Source organism: Lichenostomus cassidix, chromosome 3 (assembly GCF_008360975.1).
Source record: "Lichenostomus cassidix isolate B80296 chromosome 3, HeHo_3.0, whole genome shotgun sequence".
Classification (NCBI taxonomy): Eukaryota; Metazoa; Chordata; class Aves; order Passeriformes; family Meliphagidae; genus Lichenostomus; species Lichenostomus cassidix.
This window is the reverse complement of record NC_139483.1, coordinates 24,673,678-24,695,149: the sequence shown is the minus strand read 5'-3', so window position 1 is coordinate 24,695,149 and position 21,472 is coordinate 24,673,678. Positions and strand designations below refer to the sequence as shown.

Below are 21,472 nucleotides of genomic sequence, written 5' to 3'. Positions count from 1 at the left end.
GTTTTCTACAACAATTACATAGTATAATACCCACAGGGTTTTATGTCTGTCACTCCGCAGTACTGTGATTTTGTTGCTGTTCTGAAGTGGAACACTGTCTGCTGCTATTGTTCAATGTTTTAATACACATTTCACAGCATAGAGATGATTGTAAACAAAACCACAAATAAAGGCCTGTGCTAATCAAAGTAAAGTGAGAATTATTTCTGATTTTTTACAATTTATTTCATCCTGTAACAGGTAACCAATTGAGACAGTACCTATAAAGGCTGACCTCAGCTATACTATTCTTTTGTCATTAGTATCTGGATGACCATCAACTACTGGCCAATTGGGTCTTCATTACTCACTTTACTTTTTTCCCAAATAAATTTTTCGGGAAATTGTTTTTTGAAGAATTCCATGCAGCTCAATTTCAAACTAGTGTGAGTTTATCTTTCCTTTAACAAATACTGAGAATTGTCTGTATAATTTCAAAAATTAAAATGTGAAAAAAGAACTACTAGGTTTCTTGGCAAACAAAACCAACTCAGAAATACATACAAATTTTTTAGTGCTTATTTTTATATGGTTGCTTTTAAACTGTGCAAAATTGCTAAATTTGCAGATGAATATGACCTAATTTTATTAAGTTGGGACCAGACTTTGATACATGTCCCAACTGAATTCCAGTTTATGAGTGAAAGATTCATATTAAAAGTCAAAGTGACAAAGTAAGGAGAAGGATAATTTTTCATGAAGCCTGCTAGCGCTCTGCTATGGAAAGTATTATGTCAAATCATTCCAACTGAATACTTGTTGGACCTGTGGTCTTCACCAAAAAACGTTTCTCCCATGTATAACTCCTGTAAACATGGATAAGGAAAACTAAAACAAGAGGGCAGTAACATGACAAATTCTGAAGTTTTTTTATCTACTTCAGAGTCATACTTCTCAGAGATGAGAGAGAGTAATTTGCCTTTGAGTATTTTATTTCAGGTACAATGCTGAAGATTTGTGATTTTATCCCTCTTATTCGGTTTGTTTGGGGTTTTTTTTTAAATGTCAGTATTTGAAATTATATGATATGCATACATTGCTATTAATTTAACAGGATGTTTCTAGCAGTCAAGAGCCTGTAAATGCAAACTGTAAATGAACAAACTGAAAAGTCAAATAGAAAGAATTTAAATTTCTACATTTTTTTTTTAAACTCAGATAGATTTGGGAAGTGCTGTTCATGAATCTTAACTTTTTTGGTTGCCAAAGCTATAATCAGCAGCAGCCGCATAAAACTTGGTAGTTACGGCTGCTGGAAAGTTGCCAGGAAAGTAATGTCCAGTGTTTAGCCACTTGACTTCCATCCCAAAATGCAATGATCCAGATGGGGTAAAGAGAAAGAATAGATATCTCTGATCTAACAGCTCTGACTGTGTAAGCATCCAATGATCTGCCAAATGTTACAGCAGCCAGGATTGTACTCTTTGATAGATATTCTCCTCCAAGACTGGTGATAATAACTTGCCTTGCTAACTATAATGAAAGACACAAGCAGTTTTCCTTTTCTATTTTTTTTTTAATTTTTAAGTGAAATTTCAAAGGATGGCTTTTGCACAGCCCATTGTTCTTCCACAACCTAATATTCTGCAATACCTCTTCAATGAGAGTTTGCCATACAGAAAAGTTGCAGGATTAGGAAACTTAGTTAAGAGTTTTCAACTACAATGCTTTCTAACAGCAATATTTTTAGTTATGCCAAAGCAGAACTATTTGGAGTACTAACTGTAAAAATGCCATTTCAGTGGAATTTGGTATTATTAAGCAAGTTCTTAATTAAAAGTTATTTTATATTGCTGTAAATTTTCATGCCTACTTAATGGAAAGAAGTCTAATACAGCAAATACTAAATTTCTTTATTCCATTTCTTTTCCATCTCAAATTGAGGTTTGGTGCCACCATAGAACAGTTAAGGCCATGAATAGATAAACTGAACAGTAATAAATTGCCAAATTTTATTCAGTCAAGAACTGGATGACATAGCTGAACCAACTACTGAGCTCTAAGTCGGCTGTCTGTAGCAAGCAAATTAGTAGAAAATATAACCGCAAAATTAGGGTGCATGTGGATAAGTATTATAGGTAAAGAAAGAGTTACAGTGGCCCTTAAAGAGGGCTGCTTGCTTACAAAACTAATGAAGTTTTGAGGGGATCACTAAGGCTGAAGGGAGGGCCTGGTTATTATAATTATTTTGAGTGTTTCAAGGAAACAATAAGCCATGGGCAAGAGGGAATGTCCTCCCCATGAATTAAAATCTGGCTCAATAAAAATAGTACATTATTGCCTACTTCCTCCAGTGACCAGCAGCTATCAGGGGAAATCTGCAGAGATCTGTTGAGGGCTCACTGCTGTGCAAGGGAGGAATTTGGTAACAGACACAGGGCAGTGAAGCGACAAAGCTTTTGGTGGTATTTTGTTCTCAGGATAAGAGAAGCTTTCTGACAAGCAAGATTTACAAGTAGGTCCTTAAAAGATTTAGTGGACAGTCAATAAAATAATAGATGATACATAACTTAGAAATCTAAATGACTCCAAGTAAGATCCTGGAATTAAGATAGAGTAAGATAGAATTGAGATAGAATTTCATCTCCATGATACTCCAACATACTCAATTGTTAATTTTAATTTAGCTGTCAAAGAAAACAATGTTAAGCATTATTAGGAAAAACTGGAACACATATGGAACTTTGTATATCATCCAGGGTTCTTTGTAAATACAAAAATATCTGCTTCTTCCTGATTTAATACTATTTAGCTCTTGCCCCCACCAAAACACTGTAAAATAGGAATGATTCATAGAAAACTAAATGTGGAGATTAAATGTATTTATGGCTTCAAAGGGAGAATGGATAAATCTACAGAAGAGAAGCATTAACTTACATGTAAAAAGTAGAAGTATTTTCACATACATACAATCAGATTATCTAAATTTTTTCTTTAGGGGGGAGCAATTGATGGAAAATTTAGCTCATAGAAGCATTACTACTATAAAACTTTTGAATTAAAAATTCATTGAAGTGAGTTTTAATGATGACATAGTTCCAATAAATCTCTAAGACATTTTCTCTTGTACTCTTTTAATTGCCTTGTTCTGTCAGAATGTTACCAAGTAAATAAAATGGTGGGGCTCATATATAAATATGGGCTCAATTACAAGAGACTATTGGGATAGACATATTTGAATATGCCAAGTGAAATATTTCTCTACTGAAAAATAAATATTTAAGCAATGTTTTTCAAATTAAATGCTACAATACCAATCAATTTTCTGGATCCAGAGACTCAGATGATGAGCCATAGTTGGAGTTGTCTTCTTATAGGAAAATGAAGTCTGGTGAATTATATGATAAATTTAGGAATACTGGGGGAAATAATACTTCTGGATTTTCTCTGTGACGATTTCTGTGTCTTAAATCACATCTCAAATACTTAATAAATGTGTTAAATATTAACTTCAGTGTTGTAAAAGTGTTTACTGGGTACATATTTTTCTCTGCAGAAGAGTTGCCAGTGTGCTCTTACTTGAAAATGATCATTTCTTGCTGGCAATTCTGACATGTTAAATTCTTTCACAGCATTAAAACATACATGTTTTCCATATATTTTGTTGTAAAATACAATTTTTACCCTTCTAAAAAAGTTTCAGTACTTGTAATCTCAAACCATGACATGTGATCGGCCCCTATAATAAAATAAAATAATTTATACATCATTAAAATTCATCCCATGAGACCTACCTTTTCTGCTAACAATTCTCTGATCTTGCTTGCCTGGAGACGAAATTTCATTAACTGTGACTCCAAAGTTAAACATCTTTCCTTCCAGTTTACAGTACCTTCTGGCTCTGAAAGTTCAGCCATATTTATGCTGGAAAAAGAAAGGGAAAAAATCCCCATGTCAAATTCAGTCTGTGTTTAATGTCTGATTTTATTTTAATATGCATACTAACCTTTTTTATATAAATCTCAAGAATGCCCCCAAATTTTATACAAGTACAGTTTCATAAAACTTAGTAAAACTAAGTTAGTTTACAGAGGCTCTTATCATAACTATCAAATTCTGAAGTCTGTGTTGATATTTAGGTTTATTGTATTTTCTTTGATTATTCTATGGCTGCAACTATTTTTCCTTGATAAAAAGAGACACATTGCACAAATTAATCTTCAGTTACTGCATATATCCTTTCTTGTTTCAGGAGAGGCTTCTAGGGAACTGAGCTTTTGCTTACCAAATGCCTTGTAAGGTGTAACTGCCTGTGAGTTAGTAGCACATTTGGTTTTATGCAAGTTTAATGTTTGGCAGACCACTCTTTTAAAGATTTTTTAAAATTCTTCTGCTTAATCAAATTGCCTTTAAAATTCAATATCCTTAATGACATGGAAGGGGGAGTTTCTGATTCCAAATGTAAAGTCCTAATGGACCCCCCTACATGAAAAACAATCCTTTTGCATTAGCTGTTGCAGATCTCAGGACACCCTGGTTCAGGCATGTTTCAGTCTCAAATCCATGCTTTTATCCACATTTAACTGCTTGTGCCTTCTGGAAATTAATTTCAATGCCCTTCTGGACAAGCATTGCTGGAAAAATTATTCAGGATGAGAGCTGGCTCATCATGGTTTGAGTCTGAGAAGCCAAGAAAATCATCTGTGTGTAAGCAGGACTGGGCTCCGTTGTATTCCAAGTGTTTGTAGACAGTTTAATAAAGAGTAAGTGGACAGCTTAATGTAACCATTCAGTCCAAGAAGTTCCCTTGCTAAGTAAAGTCCTGGCCTTTGCAGGCTTCTGGACACTTAGGTTTGGCTTTGAAAATAAAGCCTGAATAGACCCTAAGTACCCAATTTATCTCAGAAATGACAAACACGTAAAAAACACCATTCAGTGCGAGGCTGCTGACAAGGAAAGGCAAGTAGCCACTGTTTTCAGTGTGATGAAGGAGGCTGACACAGGGAGATTATGGATAATACAGATTTCCACACTGCAAGTCCTGACACAGTTAGCATGGATGAGTAAGTGACACCACTGAGAGCTTCCTCCCATGACTATGCCAGGCTTCCAGAAGCCTGGCTTCAAGCACTTCCCTTGCTCCCTGCATCAGAAGATGCCCCACTTGAGAGCCCTCAGTTGGAGGTGAAAGACCTACAAATTTATCTTTTTCATTGTTTTTGACAACAGGAAGAAAAAACGAAAAGCACCACAGGACAAATGAAAGTCATGAGCAGGGTCCCAAAAATGTCCTTCACTTTTCTTTGCCACTATAATATTTTCTATTTCTCTTCTAAATTTCCCATGTCTCACATGATTCTCAACTTCATTATCATTAAACAGGTGAAAAACTCTGTCTAAAAACCTTCCTTCCTTTCTCAAATCCTAAATTCCTTGTTTCTTTCATTCCATACCTTAACTTGGAAGGAAAACTAGGAAAGAAAAACTCAGGTTTGTAAGTTTTCACCACAATCACTTGTCTGAAGATAACTGCTTCATTTTTTGCTCTTTCTTCTTTTCAGTCCAGCAGGCTACGATTCAAGCTGCTAAGCCAGAGGTTACAACTATCCTTATTCAGGAATGTCCCACTCAGGAATCCCCATGGAATCACTAAAATTTAAGTATGCTATTAAAATAGTTTCCAAAGCCGATCCTGCAACACCCACATTCTAAACACAAGCATTACAACTGCAGTCCTCCTAGATGACCTAGACACCTCTGGTGTCTTTTGCCATTCTCTCCCATCTTTTAAGCTAAGCAGAAAATTCCTGGACTGTAAAGAAACTAAGTTGCTCACTGTTGTCTTGTCCCTAATCCATATTCCTCTCTCCTTATGCAGAATCCCCCCCATTCAAGGGGGGAAGGTGGCACTTCCAAGCAGCAGCTTCTCCTACTTTAGAGGGAAGAAACAGTTCCAACTGCAGATTGAGCTGGATTCTGCTCTCCTAAGTAACAAGGAGTGGCAATATACTATTAGACTAGGATTTCTTAGATTTTTCCTTTTTAACTAATTGCAGCTACATAAGACAGAAATGGACGAGGCCAACATCTGGTTAACAGTGGGATATCTTAGCGTTTGTGGCACGAAAACAGAAACGGTTCATGTAATGAAAGAATTTCTGCTTTTTGGTAGGGCACAATATTACAGGGTGGAGTTAAAAATGTTTGTCTTTCAACAGACAAAACATTTGACTAGATGGATTTCTGGCAGTGAACAGTGTGTCCAGCCAAGTAGTTTCTCAATGTCCAAACTCATTAATATTCCTCTGCATAAACATTATGGATAAAAAAATTGAAAATAACTCTTTTTATTGTGGGTTGTTTGCTAGAGGTTGTATTAATTTACTTCGTATTTTCCAACAAGCCATTGGGTTCTGGAAATATTTACAGGCATGTAATACACTGTTTACAATTGCAGAGTGAATGATCTTACTTAGAATCAATGACTTCCTGTTTCTTGTCTGATTCCCCAAGGGAGGATAAAAATGAGTTCATCTTCTCTTGGCTTAATAGAGCACTCTGAATCAGCACTCAAACCTACACAGAGTCCGCCCCTTCTTCCTGCTCCAGTTCCCACCGCAAAGCCCTCTGTTTCCCCCGAGTCTTGAAAAATTAAATCTTTTGAAAAGTAAACTAAAAAAGCGCACATTAAAGCCTTAAGTTCTAATTATGTCATCAAAAATTAATTGAGACAAGTTTGACAAGTCTGGAAAGATTAAATTCATCTTTTTAAGTTTATAAACCTCTTTCTAGGCTTCAAGGAGTCAGAATGTCACATTCTCCCCAAAGGGATTGATATAATTTCCTTTTCTTTGCCGTCTGCTTGGAAATTATCAAAATAGATTTCAGAGGGAAGGGAACAATGTTCTAGTTTTTTGAAGCATGTTAAAAAATTTACATATTCCTTATCACACTGTCTGTTTTCCTCTGTTTTTAACAAAATGCAGTGTTTAACTAAATGTTTCATATTCTGTCCATATGTTCTGGATGTCCTTTCTCTGCTGGAGAGAGCTTGCTAAGTTCTGTTTCAACAGGCGTGGGTTTGTGCAAGTACAATAGTGGATTCCCTTCACCATTCTAAAATGTTTACCCATGCCCAAATGCATTTGGACCCTACCTCTTGAATTTCAAGTCCCTTTCTTCCATCTTTTCACCCAAACTCAGCACTTATAAATATTTTTGGTGCCATAAGGATTGGACTGGAGAAGGGAAATGATGAGACACAAAGTGGACCTGTTTAGGAATCAAGGAAGTCATTCTCAGGTTTGTTGCTGGCCAAAGCCCTTACTCACCTCCAAACACTGGTAACTTTATTTTCCATTTGACTCATTTTGCATAATTCTATGCTCAAACTGTTGCCTGAGCTATTTAAAACTTCCTTCAAAATTGGATTTACTGTCGCTTTTTCTCCTGCTTCCCAGGTATTGATGAGGTTCCCGTGCAGCAACACAGGCAGTCGATGCTCACCCCCTCCAGCCCCGGGCACAGACCCCCTCCAGCCCCCTGATTTCAGGGGCCAGGCTGCCCCTCCCCAGCTCATCACTGCCTGCTCGGCATCCCAGGGTCAAATGGGTGCAGCAAACAAGGTTAAAGCACACAAGATCATTTTGTATCCCTTTCCTGATGACAGCAATTTTTAAGTCGCAGTGTGACACCACACTACGTACCAATGCTTAATTGTTTTAAATTCTGAAAGCTGGCCGCGTAGTTTTCTGAAAAGTACCGCAATTTTGCACGTTTGTTTGGGAGTCCTGTTCTTCTCGCTCCTCTGTTTTTGGGGGCACGGCAGGGATGCGGCAGCAGCACTGCCAACGGGACGAGAAGCCTGGAGCTTACGGGACCTTACGGGACCTCAGGCACGCCGGTGCCCAGCCGCGGAGACACCGCCTGGGGACAGCCCGGGGTCCTGCCGTGCCCCGACAGCCCGCGGTGACCTGACACAGCACCACGCTCCGCCACCCGCCGCCCGCCGTGTCACCCGGGGGCACCGCGCCGGCTGTCCCGCCTCGGGGAGCGACACCCCGCCGGCAAGGGCCGGGAGCCGAGCCGGGCGCGGCCCCGCTCGCCAAGAGAGGGAAGGGGGCAAGGAAAGGGAGGTCAAACCTGGCCAGCCGTGGCTCGCCGCGCCGGGCGCCGTCCGGGCTGTGGGCGCTGCCCGCGCCCCTCGGCGCCCGGCCCACCATCCCGGGCGAGCGGCGCGGCAGCCTGAGCGACGGCCGAGGCGGCCACTGAGCGGCGGGGCCGCCCCCGGCGGGGCACCCGGGCGGGGCTTGCGCGGCTCTGCGGCCCCGGGAGCCGGCGGGAGGAGCGCCTCGGGGCCGGGGGCCCTTGCCGGGCTGGCCATGTGCGCTCCGGGGCTGCCGCCTGCCCGTGCTCTCCGGCCTGGCGGAGGGCAAAGGAGGTGGCTGGAGGGCTGACGGAGGGGTCCCAGCAAGGGACGGCCTGCCAGTACCGCTTTCCCATATCAGTTACTAATGTTCCTTTGTGAATTAGGGATTCTTTCCCTTAGTTTCGGAGACGATGTTAGGAAGAAACATCCGCTTGCTCTGCAGTTCCTCGGCTCCGACACTGGAGCTTACAGTAATTTAAATTACACGTCTTGTGAAAGATCCAAAGCGGAGGGTTGGAACCGTGCGGTGCCCGGGGCAATGCTGGGGACATTACAGGCTAAACGGGTCTCGCTGAGCTGCCCTGTCCGACAGGTAACAGCACTCTGTGTTTGAGTTCCAGCCGGGATCAAGCAGCAGGTGCATGTGCTGCGGAGTCGCGCTGGCAGCAGGCTCTTGCTCCCCTACGGCTGAAAAGAGCTGAAAGTACATTTCAGGTAACCAGCCGTCTCTGTCTCTTCTAAAAGACAGTCCGAAGAATTACAAAGTATTTGGAAATAGTATGTTGTCTGGCATGTAGAGGAATCTTTCTCATACACATGTTGATTTGGACTGAGATTTAAGGGTTATATTTTGTTTGGATTATGATTTATGAAGGCAGAATGTTTCACAGACTCTTCTCGTGCATAAGCAAACCACACTGCGCCATTCCTCTGGTGGTTATTTATAATGTAGGTGTGCAGAGTAAACTGTCTTTTCACGTTCATCTGTGAGTCATTTAAAGCACAGTTTTTTCTTTTGAAAAAAAAAATAAAAAAGGTCTTAGAAGCTCAAATATTCCCCATCTGGTTATACACACAATTTCATTTTTTCCTATTCAGTTCAGTACACGCTCCAATTTTCCACTCGCTTGCAGTGACCTTAGAGTATCCAAACAACTTCACTGAAACTGTTTCATTTGCTGGTACTTTCCTAAGTGCTTCATGTGTTTTTTAAACAGTGGTCGCTGAAAAGAGTGTTAAAAACATGATTAGTGATATAGCGAGAAGTGCATTGTTTTCAACCTGAGACCTCCTGTCTGGAGTGTTCAAGCTCCATTAAAAACACATAAGTTGGAAAAAAAACTTTATTTGGATTACAGAATTTAGCCAAAAGAATCAAAATCATCATTTGGTTCCTAATGAGAGCTATACAAAATGATTTAGCATTGGCATTTAATGAAAACTTTGTCCATATTGTGTCCAGGAATAGTTACACGCTCTCTCTCTCTGGATACTCCCAAGTGTGCGGAAAGCCTTTGAATTCAGTGACAGAGCTAGTGGAGGCTGCAGGAATGACGTGCTTGGACCACAAGAGGGAGAGCAAAGCCTGCTCACTCAGTGAGTGTTTCTGTCAGTTTGTTTGGTGGATTGACATTTTCACTGCCCTCAAGTAATAAAAATAATCTACAGGCACGGAGCTCTCTATACTGACACATAAAGAGGCTTGAAAAAAATATTCTGGAAGAAGGAATATGGATTTTCAGGATTTTCTCTCAACTGCCCTTAGCTGTGAAGTATGTAGAGGTGGCTAGAATCTGGGTTCCGTTACTGAAGGGAATAGAATTACCAGCAGAACAATGGGGATGCATAGAACAAAATACAAAATTACTACATAAAACTTTGTTTTGTAAATAGAAAGCGAGGGGGAAAGCCATAAATCTTCCAGGTACACAGAAAACTATTGTATATGTAAGCACAGGCTCAGGAAGAGAGTTCTTCCTCCTTACTGTTGTTGCTGATGAAAGTTACATGCAAGAAGTAATAAATCTGCACATATTCATGAAAGTATGAGCATGAAAATGCAACAAACTGATTCACAGTACACTCTACAAGCAAACTGCAAGACCAGGTATTTGCACTTTGGAGTGATCATTTGAGAGCTGGCTCCCTGCAGAAGTGAACTAAAGTCAGAACATTATGAAATATATCTCTCTATAATGGGAATTCTAGATATTAGCCTCCATGTGGGCTGAAGATGTTGCAGGGTTTTTACTGTCTGTAATTGACCAAATGCAAGAAAATAAGTTCTAAGTTCCTGGTTGTCTTGTTAAACAATAACCTCATTTGTTAAAAAGTATTATGAACACTGTATTGCAAAACATCCACTCTGGAGTGTGGAAGCTAATCCAAAAAATGCCACTAGCTTCATTCCAGAGGTGATCAAGTTGTCATCAAATCTGCAACTAGAATGTAAAATTTTGGGTTTATGAGACTTTCCTGTGTATGTAGAACATCATTCCAACATGCTGGACCAGGACCTTACCCCATCATGAGAAAAGGAGCTTTTTCTGGCTCTTTCTCACATAGATAAATATTGCAACCATTTAAGTTCAGGTATTTCAGATTGGTATGTGTGCCTACAGTTGGAGATATATACCAGGAAACATCTTGTGTTTCCAAAATCTTAGATCATACAGCGTTTTCTGCAACTTTGTTTTTGAGTGGATTCTTTGAAAGAATGACATATATATTCGAGACTTGTGATAGAGAAGAAAGTTCCAATCTTTTATACTAGTTGCAAATACAAAACTGTGATCTAAATAAGTAGCTCATTTTCAGGTGGTAGTCAAATTAATTTAAAAGCGTCTTGATCTTTCTTGACAGAAGACTTTCAAGGTATTGTTTAAGTCGAGGAGAGGAAGGTAGAAAGATCATTCCTGTTCAATTATTATTATTATGAGATGACTTAAAATGCTGGTGTTCCAAGGCTATGATTTGTCTTTCAGTGACAGAAAAATAGCGTTTTATCTAAATAGCCCCTAGTATTTGTGCTTTGGTACCTTTAAATGGAAGAATCTGGAGTTACCTCAGTTACTAATAAAGGCTTTTTCTACTTAAGAAAACGACAGTTTATGAGAAGGTCCCTGGCTTCCGTTTAACAGCTCAACCTCTTTTTAATTATCTGGCGCCACGGTGTGGTAAAATTATATATTGCTCCAAATAATCAATTTCGGAGAGTTTTCAAATAATGGTATCATCATCTCCAACTGAAAGAAACATACACTATAACACTCTCTTACTGGCACAAGCATAGGTCAAGAAGAAAAGAATGTAGAGCTTAAACTTTAAAGTTTTTAACAGTGTGGGTTAGATTATCTCCTTTGAGAAGAATTTTCACTGGTGGATGTTGATTTGTCAAAACTGTAAAGCCTGTGATTGTAAACCCAGTGCTTAGGAAAAAACCTGATGAATTGCAGAAATATGTTGAGAAATCCCAGTAAAAATGGCTGTACCTGGTCAGCCAGCCTGGTACCCAGTCACTTAACTGTTGTCCTCAGACAGTGCCCAGGGAAGTGTCATTACCCCAGAACACTCTCCCAGTCACTAGGGGTTCAGGGACTTTGTGAGCCAGAAGTGTTGTGGTTTGAAATTTTTGTTGGTTTTTTTGTCTCACATGATTTAGTCCAGTTGCATTTGAACGAATTATTTTTTTCAAGATCCAAAACATTCAATGATGATGATCTCTGTGGTTTAAATAACGCATTTAGTTTTGGACATGCCACTGGCTTGTTTCACTTGATACCCCTGAAGTTTTGCAGGAACAATGGAAAATATTCTTAGAAACTTCTGTCATATTCAATTTTCTCTTTCAGAGTGAAGTTACCAATTAACTTTAATGGTTTCACAGAGAGATGCCCCTCTCTACCTTTGGCCATTCTTCATACCTTACCTCACAGCTCTGGCAGTCCTACCACATTCTGCATGCAGTGTTCAAGGTGTAGGTGTATTTATGCAGTGACATAATGGTGCTTTCTTGGTTGGTTTTATTCTCTTCCTATCAATTTTTACTGCTATGAGGCTTTTTTGGTCTCTGGCAAGACCTCTGGCACACAGCAGAGCATAGCACAGCCAGAGCACCAGTAGTTCAAGGGTCTGTTGTTCCTTACCAGCAGATCAGAAATTATGAAAACAGAGTGACTTACCTTTTAAAGGTAGTTAAGGCCTCATAACCCCTGCTTGGCGAGTGGTGGTGCGTGAGCTAGCTCTCTGAGTAAGGTATTTTGAGCACTGGACACTTGGTGCTCTTAGAGAACAGAGCAACTGACATGTGTGGGTGTTGCATGTTATCATTTCATTTCTTTAGATGCCTCTTTGCTTTCATCGCACTACGGAATGGGGATTTTTCTGGCGTTACCTGATAGCTCCCTGGCACTGACTTCCTAACTGGAAAAACTTGGGAAGAGTAAAGCTCTTTTGGAAAGGGGAAAGTTGCTGGAAATAGTGTTACAGAAAATGAGCTGGAATACACAGAGCTGGAATTTTGGAAAGGTTTCCTGAAATTGGCCAGTCTGTAGAGAAGATCACACTGAATGTAAAATAGGGAGGTATTGAACTGGGCTGAAGGAGCTGGAGACTTTGCTTGCACTAAGTGAGGATGAGGATAATTGTCTGATTTGTCTGGAAAGTTAAATCGCTTAAGAGCATTCAGTCTCTCTTTAAGCTGAAGATAATCCAGCATTTAGAGTAGCTCACTGGGACAGGTAGTCCCAAATAACTGCATCAGTTTCTTAGAAATGGCTGAATGCAAAACAGAGGGAAAATTCAATAAAGCAACAGTGAAAAATTCAAATTATTTTCATTATGTTTGTATGTGGTTAAACCTTTTCTCAATTTCTTTGGTCATTAGCATGTCAGAAGTCAGAAGGCACTGAGCAACTTCAGTGTTAAAGAGGGATCCAGAAGTTTGTTGAAAGTCCTGAGCACATCCTAATGGCCTCTACCTGCTTTAAATTGTTACGAAAATCACTGTTGGGTGAAAGTCAATTGGCAAGGACTGTGCTTTGTTATATTTTCCACCTTTTCCTTACCTAAATGTTGTTGCTGTTAAATATTTGACTGCTATGTTGAGCTAGCATTTTATGACAGTCACATTTGCAATAACTATTTTCACAAAGAGTGCAAGATTCCTCCTTTGCTAGATGCAGCTCACAGACTCAGGAAAGGCTGTCCCCATGTGATAATCTAACACTTGCAAATTATGTACTTGTTACGTACATTATATTCACTTGGGACCTGGGAGGATTGTGAAAGGCACAGAACATGGATGTTGAAAACTTAAAAATAAATCTTCTCTGGCTAAAAAACAGAATTATAGAATGGTTTGGGTTGGAAGGGACCTTAAAGATCATCTTATTCCACCTTCCTGCCATGGGCAAGAACACCTTTCACTAGACCAGGTTGCTCAGAGCTCCATCCAACCTCTCCTTGAACACTTCCAGGGATGAGGCATTTACAGTTTCTCTGGGCAACCTGTTATAGTGCCTTTCCACCCTCACAGGGAAGAATTTCTTCCTAACATCTAATTTAAACCTATTCTCTTTTAGTTTGAATCCATTCCCCTTGTTCTGTTGCTACATGCTCTTGTAAATAGTCTCCTCCCATCTTTCTTGAAGGCTCTCTTCAGATGCTTGAAAATATGCTAATGTATAAATGTTTGTATATAAAAAATTGTTGAGTTTGGCTCATAATTTTACAATTTTACAAAATGTGGAAGTGGTGGCAAACTAGGCACTGTTGGAAAAGATCAAGAGATATGGTTATGAGGAAACAAATGGAGTGCACTTTTCAAATTAAGTTTATTGGATTTTTGTGAAGTGTTTAGTCAAGTCTCTTTCTGCTCCTTAGAAAAAGGATTTGTGGCTATAATAGCTTGATTTGTGTTGAATGCACACTAGCGTTTGCTTCCTCTGGCTCTGAAATGTAGTTGGCTCTGGAGGGAAGCCAACCTGCCAGTGTGTGGGGCAAGGGTACCTGACAGATTAGTTAGGATTTGTCTCTGAAAGACACAGCATCCATTTAAACCTGCAGAGGACATTCAGGAACTGAGGAGGGACAGTAACTACTCAGCGAGAAACACTAGCTAAGGCCATCATGGGATACATCAAAGTTACCACCATTTTTTCCCAAAGCCGAGAGTGCATTTAAAATAAGGAAAGGTAGTCGTGCCTTACAAAGGCCAGTGCCTCTGGAGTGAGTCTGGAGAAGGGCAACAGAACTGGTGAAGGGTCTGGGGCACATATCCTATGAGGAGTGGCTGAGGGAGACAAGGTTGTTTACTCAGGAGAAAAGGGAGACTCGGAGGTGAGGTTTTCACCCTCTACAAGTGCCTGAAAGAGGCTGTAGCCGGATGGGAGTTAACCCTGAAACCAGGCAGCCAAAGACAGGAAAAGAGAACACGGCCTCAAGCTGTTCTGGGGGAACTTTAGGTTGGACATAGGAAAAATTTCTTTACAGGAAGGGTGGTTAGACATTGGGCTGCTCAGGGAGGTGGTGGAGCCACCGTCCCTGGCGGCGTTTAAGGAAAGACTGGACGTGGCATTCAGTGCCCTGGTCTGCTGACATGGTGGTGATCGGTCACAGGCTGGATGCGATGCTCTCACAGGGCTTTTCCAGCCTAACCGATTGAGTGATTCAGTCACTCGCGTTGGTTCACCTTTTCGTTCGGACAAGAATTTGCCAAGGAGAGCCAGCACTGGCTGCAGCCCCCCCCACGCCGCCTCAGGCCGATGAGCAGCGGCTGTCCGGACGCTCCGAGCGCTGCGGGGCCGGGCCGGCCGGGCGGGGAGCGGCGCGGTTGGCGGCGGGCGGCACGTGGTGGGGCGGGGCAAGGGCACGGGAAGGGACGCGGCGCCGCGGCTCGGGAGACTCCGCTCGGGTAAGCGCCGGGCGGGCGGCGTTCGCTGCTTGCTGCCCGGCCTCGCTGCCGTGGCGCTCTGCTTGCAGCCGCTGCCCCGGCGGGCGCCGCCGTGCTCCGGGCCCGCGGTGCCGCCGGGGCGCGGGAGGCCCGGGCGGTGCCTGAGGCGGCGTGGCCCGGCCTGGCCCGGGGTTGTTGGGGCAGGCAGGGCTCGGGGCAGCGGGGGCAGCGGGGCCCGGAGGCGGCAGGCTCTGGGGTGCGGGCGGTCAGGCTCTGGGGTGTCCGTGACCGCCCGGCGGTGCTGAGCGCGGCCGCCTTGGTGCGGTAATGGGTCTGGAGAGCTTACCTGAGTATAGGGATATGTGGGAGGAGGCGCAGACGAGATGTAGCCAGGCTTTTTCCCGTGGGACCCGCTGGTAGGACAGGAGGCCGTGGGTACAGACTGAAGCACGGGAGGGTCTCTGTCAGAGGCACCCGGAATGAAGATGCCCGAGCACAGGTGGTCCAGAGAGGCTGGAGAGTCTCCATCCTTGAAAACATTGGAAAGATCTGGATATGAGCCTGGGTAGCTGGCTCCAGGTGGCACAACTTTAGCAGGAGGTTGGTCCAAATGACCTCCAAAGGCCCCTTCCGACCTCAGCTGTTCATGATAACAAGCTTTTAAGTCAGTGAAACTGTAGTGCATATTAAATCGCAATTGCCATTCAAGAAAGAATTTGCTATTTGTAACATCCATAACAGCAAAGCAGTTTGGTTTGCTGCACAGTTCTTACTTGACATTAATACAAGTTGAATGAGTTTTGAACAGTAACACTAAACAATGGAAGTTTTGTGGTGTTAATTCTGTGCTTCTGCATGATGTTTCCAAACAGTGATCCAGGGTCATGTCACAGACTACATAACAATTAGTGAAAACCCCAGTGAGACAGTACATCATTCATACAGCATGTGTATTACTACCAGTTTGCATTGTAAAGTTTCAGTGAAGTTTGGATGAAATGCTGGAAACAGTTAAAGTTGATAACAAGCTATTTCCTTGAAAAAAAATTGCACAGATAATGCACTAGATATTATTTCAGGACAATAGAATAGTGAAAAGACCATTATTGTAGGAAGTGTTTATCATTATGTTTTTAAAACCATGTGACCCGTTTTGGGTTTTTAATGTTTTGTCTGTTGTTTGTTTTTTTTTAGCAAGTATTTCTTAATCAGCTAAAATGGTTTTAAAGAAGAAGAAGGAAATTCAGGTGGATGCATTCTTTCTTGATCATCATCAGCTTGAAAAACTTCAGAGTAAGTAGGGTGGTTTTTTTCTGAGCTAATGTGACTTCTCTTGCCTTTTAGTAGCTACTGAAATTGATCTGCTTTGCTTGTTATGTTTCATGTGTTAATAATGGTTTTGCTTTGTGAGTTTCAGGTGTGTTTGCTCTGCTGTGGTTTGTTTTTATTTTGTAATGACTGTTACTTCTTACCTTGGCAGTTAAAAATAATACTTTACAGCATCGTGGCTTCGGTGTGAATACGCTTTCTTGTATCTTTGGTGTTAAGGTAGTGGAAGGTCCTAATTGTGATCCTACTTGCAGGCCTTTAATTCAGTGATATCTGAAGTGCTAGCCTTAATGTGTGGGATAGCACTGAATTTCCAACAAGCACAGAATGATTGATGTTGGAAGGGGTCTCTGGAGGTCGTTTTCCCAGTCTTTTTGTTTTCTGTAGTTAAGTTGTTTAAAACTACTGTTCAAATGGTGCTTTCTTTGGTGGGGATTTCTTTTGTTTGTTTGATGAGAGAAACTTCCAGTGATATTTACTGTAAAAAAACCAAAAATAAGTAATACAAGATTTGTATACTAAAGCTGCTTTGAGGTCCCACCTGCAGTGCTGCATCCAGTTCTTGGCTCCTCAGTACAGCAGTAATATGGACACATTGGAGAGACTCCAATGAAGGGCTAAGATGAAGGGCCTGGAGTATCCCTCCTGTGAGGAGAGGTTAAGAGAGGTAGGACTCTTTGGGCTGGTGAAGAGGAGGCTCAGGGGGATCTTAGCAATGTGTAAAAAATAGCTGAAGGGAGGACATAAAGGACACAGAGCCAGTATTTTTTCTGTGCTGAACAGTGATAGGACAGGAAGGCATTGGCACAAACTGAAACAAAAGATTCCCTCTAAACATCTTTTAATGTGAGGGAAAACACTTTCGTAATGTAATGTGACTAAGGATTGGCACAGCTTCCATAGGGAAGCTGGGGAGTCTCCAGCCTTGGAGGTATTCAGAAGCCACCTGGTGATTCTACAAGTGGTGACAGCTCCAGGTGACTCTGCTTGAGCAGTGGGGTTGGACCTGATGACCTCCAGAGGTCCTTTCCAACTCAGCCATGCTGTGATTTTGCAACAGTGGTCTTCTTACTGCAAATGAGGCCTACTGTTATGTTCCAGTGAAACTGGTTTTTTTTTCACTTGTTAGGAAGAAAAATTGTGTTAAGGTGTAAGGTGACTTAAATGTTTGTGGCACCAATGGGTTTACTGGAACAGGAAAAACATGTAAGAATTTAGTAGTCACTTCTTGTTATTACAAGTTATGTATTATTTAGACTGCTTATTGTACTTCCTTCATAAAAAGGGACTCTTTTCCAAATGCAGGGTTTTCAAAGGCTGAAGAGCAAAATCTGGCATCTCTGCTTCTTCACTGTGCACAGCTGAGAAATGGCATCCAGCAGATCCAGTGTATTAAAAAAGTAAGGTTTCACTGTTGTTAGTGTGGCTTTTGGTAACTGACAGTGTGTCCTGTGTGCTGCTAATAGCAAGTACAGCTCTAAAATAAACTTGTAATGTTTTGTACATTCCTGGAAGCACATAAAAAGCAGTTGTTGCTGCTGCACATGCATCAGGTAGACATGTAGTTCTCATACTTAAATTAGCAAAGGCCACAGTTACTGAAAATGGTGGAAGGCAAGTGATACCAAGTTGCCTATTTTGTATGTATGTTTCTTGGTTTTGGAGGTGTTCTTGGAACATTATTTAAAACTTGAAACTCAGAGGGAAGTGGGTAAGAGAGGACAGTTTTGCACCATATGCTTGAATGAGAGGGAAATCTGCCACTGTTAAAGGTGGTATATCCAGAGGTTTTTGTTCATGTGTTCTTTTGTTTATAGATTATACCATTGGTGAAGCAGATGGATCAGAACTCTGCAGGTGATCCCATGGTTAAAGCTTGTTTGGATGTTTTGGGGGAGACATATTTTTCACTCGGTGTGAAGAATCCTTTGAAGAAAGTGTTAGCAAGGTAAAAAATTGAGTAGTAGCTTTGCGTAGCTACTTTTGAGTAGCTTTTTTTTTTTAATGCTTTCCTTACCTACAAGTCAGTAATTTGTCATTTGCTACAGATTGCTGTAACTTGAATATTGAAAATTCATAGTACTAATATGTGAATATGTAGTGTTCTTCTTTCTCGCTGAGTTAAAAATCTTAATTATAAATAACACATGGTTGGGTAAATAACTTCAAAGTGAAGCATTGTTTTGATCTGTTTCATTACTGGAAAGACAACATAGTGTGTAATTAGCAATTTGAACTTTAAAGTCCAGTGTTAGAATAGAAATTTAAAATACAAACTCTCAGCTCTGTTAAGAGAAGACAGTTTAGAGGAATCATAACTCAACTGTGGTTGCTTGTACATGATTTTATTGTATTTAATTTTTTCTATTGCACGATTAGTGATGTATTTATTTAGTGAATTTATTATAGCCTTAACATTTTTTTATGGTCTGATGCTTAGCTGCCTTCCTTTCTTTGTCTGAAAACATTCATTGTCCCAAGATGCAGGTCTTCCATCCTGTATTTGATTGCAGGCCACCCCAAAGCTATGCACCCCTTTGACATGTGTTCTAGCTGCAACATGAGAATGTGCATGTTGATTTTAAAACAGGTGATGTTTTCATGCAGGAAGAAACATTTGTCTGTGTATTGGAGTTTTAGCTGACATTGGTTTTGGTCGAGTAGATGTTCAACACCTCAGTAAAAGCAAACTGATTGTGCTGTTTCTTCCTGTTGCAGCTCACTGAATGGTCTTCCTGGACATTGGATGGTGTCAGCTGTGCAAAGCTTTGTGTGCTGCCTTCGGCAAGAACTGAGAACCACGGATGTGTATTTGTACAGAAAAGTGCTGGACAACCTGGCTTCCTGTATGGAGGACTTCAGCTTAGGTACAGTGACATGGAATGTGTCAGTGACATGGAATGGTTAAACTCTGCACTGCTTTGCACCTTGGTGCCACACCTGATAGTAATGTTTGCAGTTATGTAAAATAGATAGTTCTGGCTAGTATTCTGTACTTAAAATTTATTTTCTTCCCTCTAGGTACAGCCAGTATTAAGAACCTGTTTGAAGAAGGTAAAGTTGTATTTATAGTAAAATAAGCTTCACTGCAGGTTATTGGGGGAGAGGTCTATGTGAAGAAGGGACATGAAGTAGGCATGTAGATCTGTCAGATTTGATTCCCTCTTGGCTAATTATCAATAAACTAGTAACCTCAGGTGGTACTTTTTTGTGAAAGACAATACTTTGATTTGTACCTTTAACTTCCAGGGGTCAGTGTTGCTTTACTGGGCAACCCCAGGTATAAATCTGAGACTGTACCAGTCAGGGATTCTGGTAGGGATAATCAGTATCTCATAGGATTGGGCCAAGTGGTTTGGAAGTTTGTTTTGTACCAGGTTGTTACAAAACAGCTTGAGATTTTGTTTTAGCATTGCTTTTGTCTGCACTGAAATGTCAGTTCAATTTGTTGGTGGAATAGAAGCATCACCACTGTATGGGTAACTGTTTATTGTAGCTGTGTATGATGTGTATGTGTAATTGCTTTGCTGGAAATTTTCTGTTCTGTTTCTCTTGTAAGTAAATTCATACCATAATTATTTTCACTAGTTCTTCAGTTTCTGCAGAAGTCACTACTTGACATACAGGAAGAAAACAGGCAAGTGAATTCAATAGAAGCTCTGTTTTATCTGGTTTTATTTCACTTCTGCAAGATAATTTGGTTTGGTTTAAAATACTTTGATAGCCATATATTGATGAAAGATGGGAAAATCATTTTACAGTGATACAGATTTTAAATTTAAAAAGCTGCTTATCAGTTTCTTTTCTTTTGTGGTCATATGATGATACAAGAGAGGTAAGGCACTGATACTGTATTAGAGCTACTACTTTTAAGGGAGGCCTTTGTGTTGTGGGTTTTACTATCTGAATTATAACTAAACAGTGTAATTAATAGATACAAAATTCAGGTAGATTAAGACTCTTTCATTTTCCATGAGTGTTTAATTTAGTATCAACATACTTGATATTTTCCAGCACTTCATAAAGTGAGGCTTCTTCACTGTGGTCTCTCATCATGTACCCAGAGGAGAAGGGTACTTAATGAAGTATTTTGTACACTGGAAGTTTAGATATTTTCTGTCTTCATGTTAGAAGAAAGTCAAATAATAGAAATATGTTTTTGAGTACATGGAGGAGCTACTTGAAAAATTAGAAAGGAGCAGCACTGTATTTTGTTGGCGTTTATGGAAAGTTTCTGGAAAAGTTCAGCTCTGCTCAGGCAGAATCGAATGAAAGTTTGTCAGAGGAACCTGCATAAAATGTAGCAGAATTTGTCATTTTTGTTCATTAATTTAATTTTAATGGTCTGTCCTTGAGTCTGCTCATTGTTTTCCTGTAGTTATATATCTTATCAACTCAAGCAATAAATTAGTTTTTACCATTAATTCTATCTGAAGTTGGCAGAATATGGTTTTCTGGGAATGGTGAAGAATGGTTTTAATTTCTTTTTTGTGTGCTTGCTTGTCTCTTTTTTCCACAGAAAGAATCATGGAAATCGTGTTGTTCAGACTCAGCTGATGCACGATTTACTGATAGCCATTAAAGTTTCAATGATGCTTATACAGAAATTGCAAGAAAATATCCAGGGAAGTCTTTGGAAACACAGTGAATCTTTTGTTTGGCAAAGTATGTGTAGTCTACTGAAAAGTTCCACAAACTTCCTAATGGATGGTAAGTTTAGTAACATTAAAACCCTAATATTTTTATTAACTTAGTCTTGTTGTCTTCGTAGTAAACAACATGTATGTAGAAAAACTTAGTCTAGCTTGCATGGAAATTGAACTACTGAGATTAGTGGGAGTGAGAGCAGTAGTTGGTCTTTTGGTGAGCTATGATTTGTAGATAGCAGTTCCAGACTGTACCGTTTAACTTGTCCCACTACAAAAACCAAGGTTAATGCTGTTATTAATAGTTCAGAAGCTAAGAGAAATGCTTTTGAGAGTCACCAAATGTCCGTGCCTACCAGAAATATATACACCTCTATGAAATATGCTGTTACGTGCACACTATAAATAGTAGTGTTGTCTTCTCAAACAGGTGTTTTCATACAGTAGCATTTAACATGTGTAAATAGGCTCTGCTTC

At 40.5% G+C, this 21,472-nt stretch overlaps 2 protein-coding genes across 6 annotated transcripts in view; one reads left to right on the top strand and one right to left on the bottom strand.

Moving 5' to 3' along the window:
* PLEKHH2 (pleckstrin homology, MyTH4 and FERM domain containing H2) overlaps positions 1-8,249 on the bottom strand; it is a 56,008-nt gene extending 47,759 nt beyond the window's left edge. For all 3 annotated transcript variants that reach the window (XM_085054965.1, XM_085054966.1, XM_085054967.1), the window contains exons 1-2: positions 8,122-8,249; positions 3,774-3,903 (exon numbers count right to left, since the gene is read on the bottom strand). In XM_085054965.1, the coding sequence (XP_084911091.1) occupies positions 3,774-3,903; positions 8,122-8,201 (210 nt within the window). In that variant the 5' untranslated portion in view covers positions 8,202-8,249. The remainder of the gene's footprint in view (positions 1-3,773; positions 3,904-8,121) is intronic.
* Positions 1-21,472, top strand: part of THADA (THADA armadillo repeat containing) — a 217,139-nt gene that overhangs the window by 49,610 nt on the left and 146,057 nt on the right. The window contains exons 4-11 of one of the 3 annotated variants that reach the window (XM_085054961.1): positions 9,591-9,724; positions 16,215-16,313; positions 17,655-17,749; positions 18,167-18,297; positions 19,068-19,216; positions 19,371-19,403; positions 19,938-19,986; positions 20,869-21,059. In XM_085054961.1, the coding sequence (XP_084911087.1) occupies positions 16,238-16,313; positions 17,655-17,749; positions 18,167-18,297; positions 19,068-19,216; positions 19,371-19,403; positions 19,938-19,986; positions 20,869-21,059 (724 nt within the window). In that variant the 5' untranslated portion in view covers positions 9,591-9,724; positions 16,215-16,237. Of the gene's footprint in view, positions 1-9,590; positions 9,725-14,922; positions 15,042-15,281; positions 15,621-16,214; positions 16,314-17,654; positions 17,750-18,166; positions 18,298-19,067; positions 19,217-19,370; positions 19,404-19,937; positions 19,987-20,868; positions 21,060-21,472 lie in introns of those variants that run through there. The other 2 variants (XM_085054962.1, XM_085054963.1) reach the window with 2 other exon arrangements.